General features: G+C 44.1%; 1 protein-coding gene across 1 annotated transcript in view; it reads left to right on the forward strand.

The window, feature by feature from the left end:
• Positions 1-14,280, forward strand: part of CORIN (corin, serine peptidase) — a 1,855,778-nt gene that overhangs the window by 1,127,980 nt on the left and 713,518 nt on the right. Inside the window, exon 7 of the mRNA XM_086962682.1 lies at positions 12,701-12,811. Coding sequence (XP_086818808.1) covers positions 12,701-12,811 — 111 coding nt within the window. The remainder of the gene's footprint in view (positions 1-12,700; positions 12,812-14,280) is intronic.

Genomic DNA, 14,280 nt, shown 5'->3' on the forward strand with positions numbered 1-14,280 from the left:
TGTTTCTCTTAAAGCCTGAATCTTCGCCAAATGCTGCGAGTTCCTCCAGCAGCGAGGGCAGTGAATGTTGGGCCCAGATCCACTGACGAAAACAAGGGCCTAGACAAAAGACTTCCAGAACTATGCACAAGAATGGCCAGTGTACCCGATTGACCGCCTTTCTGGCATCTTTCGACAGGAACAGTGTTGGTGTCCGAGACAGGTGTATTTTATCTAGCTGATGTAAAAGGCCCTTGGTGTTGTCTGAACAGGTACCTTGACTGGTCAGGATCGACCAACCCAGGCATATACTGCCCTAATCTATACACCAGGATCCCTGTGAAAATCTTAGCGTCCACATTGAGTAGCGATATGGGACAGTAGGACACACAGAGTTAGGGGTCCTTCCCCGGTTTCGGCAGGACTGTTATGATTGTGGTTTGCATGGACTCTACAAGGGTTCCAGAGGAGCTAAAAGAGTTGTACAGCTGGACCAGCACAGGGGACAGATACTCTGCGTATAGCTTATAAAAGGCGGCTATGTACCCATCCTGACCAGGGGCCTTCTCCAATTTAAGCCTCCCTCTTGCCTCCAGAAAACCCAGCTCTGTTATGTCGGCCTCCAATGGTGCTGCAGTGTGCTCTGATAGTTTTGTTAGGGGAATCTGTAAGAGGAGCAGCTTGTGGGGGGTAACATGTCTGCCCCATACAGCTGAGCTTAGAATTGGCCAAATTCAGCTACAATGTCCTCATCTTGCGTCTTGAGTTTCTGGTTCTGTATGTATGTGGCGGGAATGCGTTTGGGTGCGCAATTTAGTCCAAGATGGAGGCTACCTCAATGTCTGCTTGTGTCATCACCTGGAGTAGAGATGCTGAGATTAAGAAGGAATCAATTTGGGCATAGGACTAGTGTGCAGCCGAGAAAAAGGAGTAAGACTGTATAAAAGTGTGTAGTGTCCTCCAGACATTGACCAGCCCTACTTTGGCTAGCCAGCGTGTTCCCTGTGGGGTGATGGCCTCAGTAGGCCCTGTCCGTTGGGTAGTCCAGTCCATGAAGGCATCAGGCCCCATATTAAAGTCTCCCTCAATAAATATTTGTACATTAGGCGTAGTGAGAATGGTACTGATTGCCTGACAGATAAAGGACTCCTGGTGATCATTGGGTGCGTAATTGCATGCAACTGTGAAAGTGTGAAAGTAGAGGGAAATTCGCACCAATAGGATACGGCCCATGATTTCGTAATGTGTTTGGAGGTCTCGACCATAGAAATGGGTGGAAACAAGAATGCCAACCCCACTTTTTTCCACGGCCCGCAGACCAAATTGACGATCAAACCATTTAGACACCAGTCATTTTTCAAGAGGTGGGTCTCTATTAGGAGACATATGTCACAGCGGGCGGCCTTGAGCTGGGCCAATACTGCTCTTTTCTTGGTTGCTGAGTTTAAGCCCCTCGCATTGAGGTTAATTCTCCGCACCATATAGCAGTGTACTTACCTGCAGCCATGTGGGCTCCAGTCGAAGCAGACGATGTCCCCCCACCCTTTGTGTGTATTGAGGTGTAACAGTATGGCAGGGTATAGAGATGGTGGCATATATAAGAAAAACAAGAGCATCAAGTGGTGCAGAACTAGAAGTTATGTTTTAGAGGTCCATGTCGTTGGTCATTCGTGGCAGTTCTCAGGAATGTATAAGAAGTGCAGGAGACTCCGTTGCTGCTGTCGAGTTGTCATCTGGTTGTAGGCAGGCGTGAGAGCCCCTACCCCCCCCCACCCCCGCCCCCCTCAAGGCCGGCAATGCTGGCCCAACCGAGGAGCCAGCACCACCACTTCAACAGCGTCCAGTGTTCTGTGGCGACCAGCTGTCATGCTCCGGATCTTAACCCAGCACTAGTCATTCAACTTCTCATTCTGGAGATTGACCTTGCTCAGTGAGGTATTACAATAATCTCTCTCTGATGCTTTCCGTCATTGATGGTTTGCGCAGTTGCTGCTGTGTTACCGTCTTAGAGCGCCTCTGGTGGCGGGGCTCCCGCGGGAGCATATGGGAATTCTGCGGATGAGCAGAAGCCCCTTGTTCCAGTTCCAGTCCCAGAATCGCTGCCACTTCGGGTGGTATGGCGACTGTATGAGTTTCTCCACTCCACACACAAACAAGGCAGAAAGGGTGTCCCCACTTAGTCCACACCCCTTTGTCTCTCAAGAATTCCGTGATTGGCTTCATGGTACACCTTGGCAGTAGGATAATAGTGGACAAATCCTTACGAACTTTACTCCCTTCACAGGATATATAGGGTATATGGGGTTGTTCCCGTACTGTATTCATTGTGAATTTCTTTTGTCGGTAGTGATGAAGGCATGTGAGGATGTCTGGTGGGAAGCCAGGCGCCTGGGAGGGATGACCTGCCCTGTGCCTGCGATCCAAAAGGAGGTCCTTCCCCTCCAATTTCAGGACGATATGGCGATACAGTCATAGGATGTATTCCTCCAAGCGGCCCGCATCTGCCTGTAACAGGGCACCCTTGATGCGGATGTTGGATCTGTGGGACCTATTTTACAGGTCTTCCAGGTAGTAATTGAGGTCGGCATTACAATCTTTAAGTTCTCTGATTTCCCTCCGGCACTCCTCTAATTCTTCCTCTCTTGCATCCCCACAGAGTCTACCCGTTGTTCCAGCTCACTCATCCCGTGGTGCAGATCCTTAACCTCTTTAGTCACCTCCGTCCTCAAGGTCACTATATCATCTTGCAGCATGCTGAAGAGGGCTTCCATAAATCCACATGTGATTGGAGCCTCCTCGATCACATCTTGTCTCCCCATTGGGCCAGAGGAGGTATGGACTGGCGAGGGCAAGTCCTGGGCTGGCCCCGTCCGCAAGGTGGAGCCCTTGGCAAGGAGATCCTTGATGGTGGCGTCTTTTTTGGGGCTGGTTGATGTCATTTTATCTAGTTCTGGTGTCACTTCTCGAACTTGTTCCCAGCTATGTGCCTCTGTCCCCACATCCAGCAGGCCGACGAATCTCCATACCCACACTCCAGTCGGGGCACTTGTGTTCAATGTTGGTTGCGAATCTGGAGAGCACCTAGACAGGTCCAGTCCATTGGGGAGGCCCCCCATTGCCACCAGTCTTGTATTTCTCAGACCAGGACCCTTTATATTCAGGAGTGAGGAGGAGGAACTCCGCAGGCGACTCATTCCTGATGGTTCCCAATGCTGACCTCCTTTTATATGCACCTCAGAGTCATCCGGTACTCTCCCACCTCTCAGTTGGGGCAATAGAGTGCTTGTTCCCTCACGCTATATCAGCCCAGGCTTGCAGAGCCCCATGCTCTATCTCTCCAACAGGAGCTCCTTACGTGTTGGCGCTTTGACCTAGGGATCTCCCATTTGTCTGGTGTCCCCTCTAGCTAGGTTTTCAAGCCCCGCTGGCCTTGCTGGGTGCCTTCACTGAAGCCATGGCTGTCTGTAGGGGAGTCCTCCCGGTGTTCCGTGACTGCTGCTTTGTCGTCAGACTGCCGCCACCTCCAACCCCCTGTTCGGTGGCAGAGCGGACAGTCGATCCCCGGGGGTGTCTCGCCACAATGCTCTAACGGGGGGCACGAGGTCCAGCCTGCAACTGCTCTGCAGCCCCCGAACACCCGCTCTCGCCACTCTGCCACTATTTGGGTGCCCGTCAGCCTCTGTTGGATTCCCGGTCGTGTCCAAGCGTACCTATGCAACCACTAAACTTCTGGGTCTCCTCAAGACGCTGCTCTCATCTCAGGGCCATCTTGAATTCAGGCTGTCCTGGGCACTAGGCAGAGACTTTCCCCTCTGTTGCTCCCCTACTGCCGAGCTGCCTGTGGACTGCCAGCCAACCTCCACCTCCAGTCGAAATCTGCGTCAGAGCAGCCAATCGATTCCCCGTGGGATTCCACAACACCGCTCCGACACAAGGGAAGGGGGAAACGAGGTGTGGCCCGCAACTTCCCTGCTGCCCTCTCGCCCCCAACACTCCGCTGTTGCCTTTGCAGTCTTCGGCCTCCGCTGAACTTCTGGCTGTGCACCGGTGCACCAGAGTGCCAACACTGGGCCTCAGGGTCTCCGGTCGCATCCCGGCCCATCTCAAGGTTGCTGGGCTGCCATTTTACAGTCAGGCCGGCTGGGGTGCCAGGCTGATATGGCTTCTCCGCCACTCTCAACCTAGGTCCACAGGTCTCCGGCCAGCACCTCAAGCCGTCCCCACCTCGCAACGGTGCAACAGATCGGCCAGCCTCCCCGAGATCCACCGGTTTAACAATCGGCACGACAGAGCTTTGTAAGGCTGTTACTGTACGGGCACCATCTTGGACAGACAACCTCCCGTCTGGCTTTAGATGGGTGTTGTATGGTAATGTGAAATATAACAAGTAAATAGCATGGGAATGAATAAGTATTTGTGTTGAATCAAACAACTGTAGAATAGTATTGGGTTAGGTGAAAAGGTCAGGTGACAGTGATCTGTCAAGCCAGACCTAAAAATATATTTAGGTTAGTGATTGCCTTCCTCGCATCTGTGCTACTGAGACAGGCACCATAAATTATCAAGTTGTCTAAGCCACTTTTGCTGCATTCCAAAGTCTATGTGCCCTTGAAATGTAAAACTCAGCCATATGGATAAATAAACTAAATGATTACAGGTATTTGAGTCAGGAACGTTTTTTTGTGGCAGCACAGAACTTCTGCTCAATCAAAACATGTACTCCTGGCTCCCAACATATGAGTGGAGCCAATTTCCTCTAGAGTGATACTCACAATATTGTATGTTGAGAGGTGTGCTGTCAAGCCATCCCACGAAAACAATGTCAAAATGTGGATTTACTACAAATCTCAACCATTTATTCCACAAACTGAACATTAGAATCTATATTTGCATTAGGGAATTCAAAATATTTAAACCTATTCACCTGTCTGAGCAAAAGGTGAAAACCCTGGTCTAGAGAAAGGGCTTACCGAATGATTACAATGATTTCATTGTCTACATCCCTTCTAAGTTATACTTACAACGTGAAACAATTGTATGCTTTGCAGCCATTCAAATCTTTGGAAACTGTATTCAGGATTAAAAGAATTCAAGTAAGCATGCTTTAATAAATACATTTGCAGTTTTTTTCTTTTTTGTAACCTAGCATGAATTGTCACATTTTAAAATTAGTTTCTTAAATAGAAGTGTATTTTTTACGTATCGGAAATTGATTATTGTCATGAACTTTGTTGTATGACAGCAGTTTTGTAATGTCTTTCAATTTGATACAAAAAAGCACGTTCTTGAATGTACTTGCCATGCTAAGCAACAGAAGTTGTGCACTCTAGAGAGATAGAACTATCATGTGGGGTTCAATGAAGGCCCTTGGATGTTTGTAAAGGCACTGCTACCTCATAGCATAATTCGTAAGATTATTGCTAATCTATTCTAGGGGCTGAGTATCATGGCTTGAAAGTGATAATGTAACTATTGAGGCAAAATGGCAGGGCAAGAAAAGAGCTCACTTATGGTGTGACCGGAAATGTAAACTCAGCCTTCTGACTTTCTGAGATCATGAGTACTACTGAACATGGTAATACTGCAGTTTTTGTTTGCAAGACTTACAAATGGCTGCCATTATGGTATAAAGCACTATAAAGTAATGAGTAAAAGATTTGGGTAAGCTATGGGTTGTGGTTACATGTTGGGTAAATGTTCTCTCATGCCATGCAGCTTCTGCGAGGAATGTTCACTGTCTCCATGGTGTGATGTTCTCTGGGGAGTCAGTTGGAGACTGTGAGCTGACTGACTAGCTGCTATTGTTGGTGGTGTGCACTTGATCTAAATAAAGACTATTTAAATGATGTTCTGTTTAGCTGGTAGTGGGTGCAAAATAGTGGGCGAGGGAGGAGTTCCTACAGCCTGCGAGTGAGAGAGCTTCACCATCTAATAGAGGCTGCCTCAGACCCTGCATTCAGAACTGCTCAGAACTCTCCACTATGTAACACAAATGGAGGTCCCTCATCCTGAAGCAGCCACTGTAGGAGTGTCACTTTTTCTGCATGGTCATCCTTGATTTTCACAGTTTCTTAGACCTTTATTTTGTTGGTGTGAGGACTCTGTGCACTTCACCAAGGTCAACCAGGGCTACAGTGCATGTGTTCTTCCCATAAAATAGTACTAGAAAATTGGTTCCACCCAATTGATATATTTAATATTCAGTAAGGCCATTGTAGATTCACACAGAAATTGCCCAATGTTATGGAAGTCAAATGTTGTATTTATGCTGCTGTGTTTAATCTTACCATCCACATACAATGTATGGTTCCATGTAGCACTCTTGTCTGGTCGGGCTGCAGTTCTAAAGTACAACAGTGATACGTTGCTGGTAAAGCTGTCTCTAGCATATAGAAAAAATCTATTTTTATTTATTGAGTGTGCCTTGGAATTCCATATGACAGGGTGCTTAATTTATACAAAAGGTGGCATTCTAAACATTGGGTGTGTAGTATGCCCTCACAGTGAACAAATGCTCAAAAGTTCTTTCCACTATTGGGTAAAGTACATTTTCTTGAAACTCACTTAGGTGTAACTGAAATCACTGTTTTAAACTTTCCCTGGAAAATTAATACAGAGCTCAGGTTTTTTTCTCCCCAGTGCTGGACCTTTTGTTGATGTTTGGGGCACTTCACACTTCAGCCTTCATATTTTTTCCACAAAAGGTACCCACGCCAAATACATGTTCTTTTTCCCAACATCTTGGGGATTCTAAAGGTACCCAGGGCTTGAGGATTCCGCAGTAGGAAACTAAGGAAATAGCTAAAACATAACAAGATTTTGTGTTTTTTGAAAAAATGGGAAAAAAGTGCTGGACTTACGGATTTTTTCCCAAAAAGGTCATCTGCAAAATGATTGCTATGTTACGATCACCGTATTCCCAGTTTTCAGCAACAAACAGAATTGTAAAAGAAAACATATATTTTTTACCACAGTTTTTGCATTTTTCTAATAGTATTTTCCTATTTTTTGTAGTTTCTACCTACTTGCAGTTTGGGGTGTAAACAAGTCTGAAACACATAGATGAACATGAAAAGCTATAACTTTCTGAAAACTAGGCAAAATTTTAAATTCAGAAATGGGTCAATTGTGCAGATTGCTCATGGTTTTCCCCAAAAAAGACGAATCATTATAATTACAAAATCATGAAAATAAGAAGGAAAAAAATCAATTAATGACGTTTTAATCTGTAATATTTTGCTCCGTTGGCCAATTTACACAATTAATGGTTCTACCAGGCAGACCCTTCTAACAGCAGGGATATATAGTGGTTCTTTGTTGTCCAAAAATATACAATAATGAGAGCCAATAGCTAGAACTGCCAATGGCTAGAACTTCTCGCAAAGAGTCAAAAGTTGTTGATCTCTTGTTTGTATGCTCTAGGGGCACAAAAAGCAGTTAGACTCTTAAATCCAAGAGGCTCATGCCTGCCACTAAGGACTGAATCCTGGAGGAACTTTGGCTGGAGAAAGACCTGGTACCTTGAAAAACTGTCCTGAGTATATGAAAACTGCAGGGGTGCCCAGAAGGCTGCTCGGGGTTCTAAGGGATGCAGGAGTGGCCTATATGAACATTATAACAGTTGGAGTAAAGTGTAACTCAGTGGACAAGAAAACTAGATTTTTGTATTTCTGAAAATTGAATCAAGGGGACCCTGCAGTGAAGATATCTTGCTTCATGGACCTCATTCTGACTATAACTTTCAGCCTTGTCCCACTGGAGGATTTTGACTTCATAAAAAAGTAACTAAGAGTCTGATTTATAACTAAATGGACAGAAGTCTGTAAGGGCAGAGAAGGACATTTATTACCTCCACCATCCTAATGGGCTACTGTCCGTCAAATTCAGAGATGTCCGCTGGCCCGAGAGTAATCTATTAGCTTCAAAGAAACCGCAGTCACAGCGGTTCTCTTCAAGTTACAAAAAGTTTGGTGGACGGTTGACATCGGTTTTGATCACGTCCTCCAAACTTTTTATTTAAATTTTTTGTTTTGCAAAAATAAACTTACAAGTGGCAGTTTTTAAAAAACAAACAAACAGCTGATGACCACCATGCCTTGGGAGGTTTCTCCCAGGATGCATGTGTTGGAGGGGGGCATTCTTAAAAAATCATTGCACTGGTGGGTGAAGTAATAAACTTTCTCTGACTGCTCCTACTCTGTCGGCCATTATAGGAAGCTTTCCATCGAGGGAGCCAACAGGGTCCCCATCAATGGAAAGGAGAAGGTTTGGCGGCAGGGCACGCCATCAAAAATACCTTCATAAATTCTATGGAATTGATTGTTTAGGGTTATCTGCAAGAAATTCAGAGTTTCAGGAGAAGGCTATAAAACACTTGGAACATCTTCAAAATCATAACTTTTATTCGAAGCAGATCATAGCCAGAACTTTGGCAGACATTCACAAACATTTCACAAGGCTAATTTCACTAGGAAAGTGCTCATAAATATTCTTCAAAAACAGTTGAAGTATGTTTTCAGGTTGAAATTCGGTATGTCTTAACACCAAAATTCTTGAAGTTGTAAATGATACAAAAGCGGTAAAATACGTTAACACACATTTTCGCTTAATTTACTCTTGCAGATTGTTCATATGGTAGGCAAGCCACAGTAGTAGGCGTACTCACGAAAACCAGTGTGTACTTTGGTGATTTTTGTGAGTCATAACTACAGCTGTTATGTACTCGGTCTTAGAAGTACCCTACAGTGTGTATATTTGTTACCCTTTTCAAAGGATTTCTGATTCAGTCTCACAGAATCGTCATTTCTTCTCAGCAGCTACTCCACACATTGTGCCATAACTGCTTTATGTTAGAAAGCTCACATTGTTTTTAAACTTCAACAGCAGAGACTAGGTTATCCCCTTTTTATTTTTAAAATATTTAAAATGTTGTTGGAAAGTAAATTATTACTAGTGGTAAATATGCAACTACCACTGGTAATAATGGTAATAATGCCACTAACACAATATAGGGCTCAGAATAGGTCTTAGAAAATTATTCCCATGCTCACCCTTGGTAGCTTAGCTGCGAGCAGGCAGACTTAACTTCAAAGACAAGTATGTAAAGCATTTAAAAATACCAAGCAGGAAATAATTAAGATACAACTCACAATAATAATTCACCACAAACACCAATTTATACAAATAGGAAATATTTTTATCTTTAAAATCATACCAATAAAATACAATGTTGGGACCCAAAGATATGAATCTTTAAAGATTTGGCACTATATAGCACATAGAAACCTAGAGCACCTATTGGGACAAAGTCAAAGTTTCAGGCCGACTGTGATGGAGCCCTGCGGGGCTACCCCTCGCAGTAGGTCTCAGTCAAAGTTTTTACTTTCTGACTTAGAAACTTTTCCGGAGCTTTTCTTCCCGGGGTCTCTCGAAGCTCTCAGCCAGTCCAGATTGAGGGAGGGTTCGCCAGTTTTCCTTCAACATGCTCCCGGTCAAAGTCAAACTTATGGAATGCAGACCTCTGGGCTTTTCCAGCCAGGCGAACCAGAGATCCAGGCCGGCTCGCGGTTGAAGGTAGGCGGCTTGACTCTAGCGGTTGGTACCGGTCACCTTTTCTACATTCAGACTTAGAAACCTTTACAGAGCTTTTTCTTTTGGGGTGCCTCTATACTCTTTGCCTGACTGGATTCGGTGAGGGTCTGTCAGCTTGGGTTTCCACCAACTCCCGGTCAAACTTTGGAAGTCGGACCTCAGGAGCGTTTCACCGGGACAAACCAGAAGGGCAGGTCAGCTCGCGGTGGAGGGTCGACAGCTTGTCTGGCCAGGTCGAGTTAGTCCACTTCTGGAACTTTTTTCCAAAGTTGCTCCAATCTTTTTCAAACTTTTTGAACTTTTTCCTGAAGTTCCTTTGAGGGTCCCAAAGTGTCCAAAACTTACTCCAAAGGTCTGGAAGCTCCAAGATGGTCCTTGAAAGTTTGGGACTTCAATTCCCACAATCCACTTGGACAAACCCCTTACAAAATGCCCTGGTAGTACTCCAGGCTGGGGATTCTTGGTGGTGATGGTCCAGGTGGACTCTTTAAACCTGTAGCTTGCAGGTAGTCCACTCTTTAGTCCTTTTGAAGCAGGTTTGATCCTCAGGGCAGTAGTTCCAGATTGTGCAGCAGGTACAGTCAGTCAGAGTGAAGGGACTGGTTGGTGCAAATCAAACTTCCATCATGGACCCTTATTCTGTAGTTTCAAGCAGAAGATTCGAGAAGCACTGCCCGTCTCAGATACTCATTCAGTGTACTCTGAGGTCACACATGAGGTCACTCCTGTCCAATGAGATGCTGGACGACATCACAGAACATGACCATTTCCTTGAAAGTGTGACACAATGGCAGTGGCAGCTGACAGAAAGGGTGAGTGGTTTGCACAATGGAAAAGAGTAAAATAAAATATATACACTAACCTTGCTGCCTGGTCCTGCATCTCTGCCCCTGCTCTCCTTGTGGGACAGGAAGAATAGCCAGGCTCCCCTAACCAATCACAACTCTGCAATGCAGTGTTGTGATTGGTAGGCACTCAGACTCCTCTGACCAATCACAATGCTGCAATGCAGAGTTGTGATTTGTTTTGAGCGTCCTGTTTCAATGCTCAACCAGGTAATGGGGGCCTGGGCAAGTTCTCCATGCAGGCTGTAATGCAGCCTACATGGAGAACAGGGAAAGTGTGCATGACTGTTTTGGGCAGCCCGAGAGGGCTGGCCAAACAGTCATTGCGCACGTAGGAGTAGGCACATCACTTCTCCCCTGCCCTGCTCCCAGAGCAGAGCAACCCACTCACCCGCCCGCCCCAAAGGAAACATAAAATGATAATACCTCAAAGTTATTATCATTTTATATTTCCTTTACTTTCCACTGCTCAGAAGTAGTAGGATGACGCTCCTCCGCCATAGCGCAGGAGCCGCCACTGCACAATGGTCTCCAAGAAGCACTATTTCTCCAAACTTTGATATGGCTGAAGTCCCAGCAGTGAGGTAATAACCTGCTGAACCCACCTCCAGGATGGCTCTTCTCCATGTTCTCTCTTCCCCTGGCATTTGCTGATTCCTTCCTTAAGCCTGCCATCTGAATGGATTCAAAGAGTCAGGTGTAAATGAAACTGGTTTCTCCTGCCTGTCTCCTCCTATTGAAGATTATTGTTAAAGACCCCTGCCCCTTGCTCTGTCATTCCTATGTAGCAGAACTCTCTCCTCCCAGAATGGCTCCTTCACCCCTTGGCTACTTATCACCTCATCAAAGTAGCCTGTCTAATCCACTTAACTCTGACCAATCCGAACAGAGCACTGGAAGGCTGGATTTTGGCTTACAGAAAAGAAAGTCTTATAACTACTTGTCTGTAAATTTTAGTATAAATTCAACAATAGCATATAGTTGGATTTATCAATACAATTCTAGAAAGTCTTTGAATGATATTTTCATGATTTGCCTGGTGGGAAATATTAGTTAATCATGTCTTGACATGTTAACCTATGTGGCTGGTGATCTGAAATGGGGAAAATGAACCGGGCAATTTCTCCAACACCAGGGCTTATAAAACATCTTGTCTAAGGACCCTTCCTCTATCTACAGGACCCCTCACCCCTGGAACACCTAGGGGAGACTTTAGGGGTTCTGAATATGCAAAAATATTGCCAATCCTCATTTCACACTGCTCCTAGCAGAAAAGTCGGTTTTGAGAAGCACTTTACTACAACGTGGGAAGTTAAATGTGCAATTTCACTAAAACCAATGCATATATAACCTAATTGATAAGGGTCCTCCTTATAAATACCTGACCCCCACCACTGGCACACCTAGGAGAGACCCTGGGGGTACCTAATATGCCCAAATATTGTAGTATATTGATTTTTAAGTGCCCCAAACACCAAAGTCGACTTCGAGTACTATTTACATGTTAAAAGCAGTCCTGCAACAAAGGGCTGCTTTTATACTGATCTCAGGTCTCAGCACTGCACACATGCAAGTGCAGAAAGGGCTGCTGGCCTCTAAACTGCCATGTCCTATTATATATTATTGACTTAAAGGTAGTTTTTATCCCCCTGCCCTATTATGTACTAGGGCCTTATAGGGTAGGTCATGCCAATCATAAGGGTACCTTAAACCATAGTGTACCCTAGTGTATGTAGGTGTTTTTTCTTTATTCTAAGTGTGTTTTCAGCATGGCACTGGCTCTGGCCCTGGGCCTGGTTAACCAGAGCACAGTCAGAGTCAGTTACCACCAGTACCAGTCAGCAAAAAATGGGGGGCCCAGGGCACACGGATGACTTTGCAACACATATTATAAGATCATAGCTAAAACAGTATCACTTGTATAGTGTTCTTGCTGCTGTGTGGCACAGCAAGCTGAAACAGTGAAAATGGTAGGGCTATTCCGATCATATTAAGCTTGACGCGTGATGGGTGTTCTGGTGCAGTATTAGGATTCCCCTCCTCCACTACATGTTATTCTGTCTGTGAGCCAGCATTTGTAAGATTTGTTGGAATAAATGTACATCTTGCTAAATATTTTCTGGCGTCTGTATAAATAGACGTTTTCTTTCTGGCTTTGTCTAATTTCTTGTCAAAATCATGTTTTTACTAATCTTAAATGCACCGCCTACACCGCGGATGGTCACAATTTAAAGGGCAGTGATTTTCTGATGTTTTCTTTCTCTGTTTGCTTGTCTGTTCTGTAGACTGCAGCCAGGACCTGTTCCGCTGTAACACCGGGAAGTGTCTGAATGTCAGCTTTGTGTGCGATGGATACGATGACTGCGGAGACCTCAGCGATGAGCCGCACCACTGTGGTAATTCGAGTGCCTTTGTTAAGTGAACTAACAGCACATTTCAAGTAGTGACAAGATTCCTGCTGTTATTTACTGCTGACTACTTCCTTGGTGTATGTCCGAATAAGACCCAGGCATTGAAATTTGCATATGCATTTACTAAACATTCAAGCAGATGCGATTAAGGATTTAGAATGAATTGGATTACATCCGATTTGTCTCTGGTGAAGAAAATAAATAGACCGGGTTCTTTAATCACCACCGCAAAGTTAGTTCAAGAATGCATAACTCTTACGTTATGCAAGAAGGTGAGCTGCTATGTTCCATTTTTAGTACTTTTTGACATTGAAAATATTTTTCAAGCTGTTGTAATTTTTTATATTTTTATATATTTTTTATTTTTGTGTTAACACTTTTTGTATTGTAGTTGGTATTTTGTGTCTTTTTTCTTTTTCTTTTAATTATTTGGAAATAATAATGTTAACCCTCTGCTACCCAACACTTTCCCTACTGTTGCACTCACTGGAGTGGGAATAGTAATTTTTACCCCTACGCTATCCAACACTTTCCCTACTATTGCACTCTCTGGAGTCGGAATAGTAATTTTTTCCCCTCCATTAGCCAATGCTTTCCCGACTGTTGCACTCACTCGAGTGGAATAGTCATTTTTACCCTTCCTCTATCCAGCACTTTCCCTACTGTTGCAGTCTTTGGAGTGCGAATATTAATTTGTACCCTTCGCTATCCAACACTTTCCCTACTGTTGCACTCTCTGGAGTGGGAATGGTAATTTCTACACCTATGCTATCTAACACTTCCCTACTGTTGCACTCACTCGAGTGGGGATAGCAATTTTTATTCCTACGCTATCCAATAATTTCCCATAATGTTGCACTCATTGGAGTGGGAATAGTAATTTTTACCCCACGCTATCCAACACTTTCCCTACTATTGCACTCTCTGGAGTCGGAATAGTCATTTTTACCCCTCCGCTAGCCAATGCTTTCCCGACTTTTGCACTCACTGGAGTGGAATAGTCATTTTTACCCCTCCTCTATCCAACACTTTCCCTACTGTTGCACTCTTTGGAGTGCGAATATTAATTTGTACCCTTCGCTATCCAACACTTTCCCTACTGTTGCACTCTTTGGAGTGGAAATGGTAATTTTTACATCTATGCTATCCAACACTTTCCCTACTGTTGCACTCTTTGGAGCGGGAATAGTAATTTCTACCCTTTGCTATCCAACACTTTTCCTACTTTTGCACTCAATGGAGTGCTAAATTTAAGTTTAAAAATGTATAAATATATTAGGATTATATTTTATAATGTAATGTTTTTATTATGATATTCTATATTGTAGATGTATGTATATATTTATATTTTATAGTTAATTTTTATAAATCTATAATATTTTAAAATAAATTAAAGTTATTTGTTTATTAATTATTTTAAAGTAAATATATTTTTATATATTAAGTTTTATATA

Source organism: Lissotriton vulgaris, chromosome 3_1 (assembly GCF_964263255.1).
Source record: "Lissotriton vulgaris chromosome 3_1, aLisVul1.2, whole genome shotgun sequence".
Classification (NCBI taxonomy): Eukaryota; Metazoa; Chordata; class Amphibia; order Caudata; family Salamandridae; genus Lissotriton; species Lissotriton vulgaris.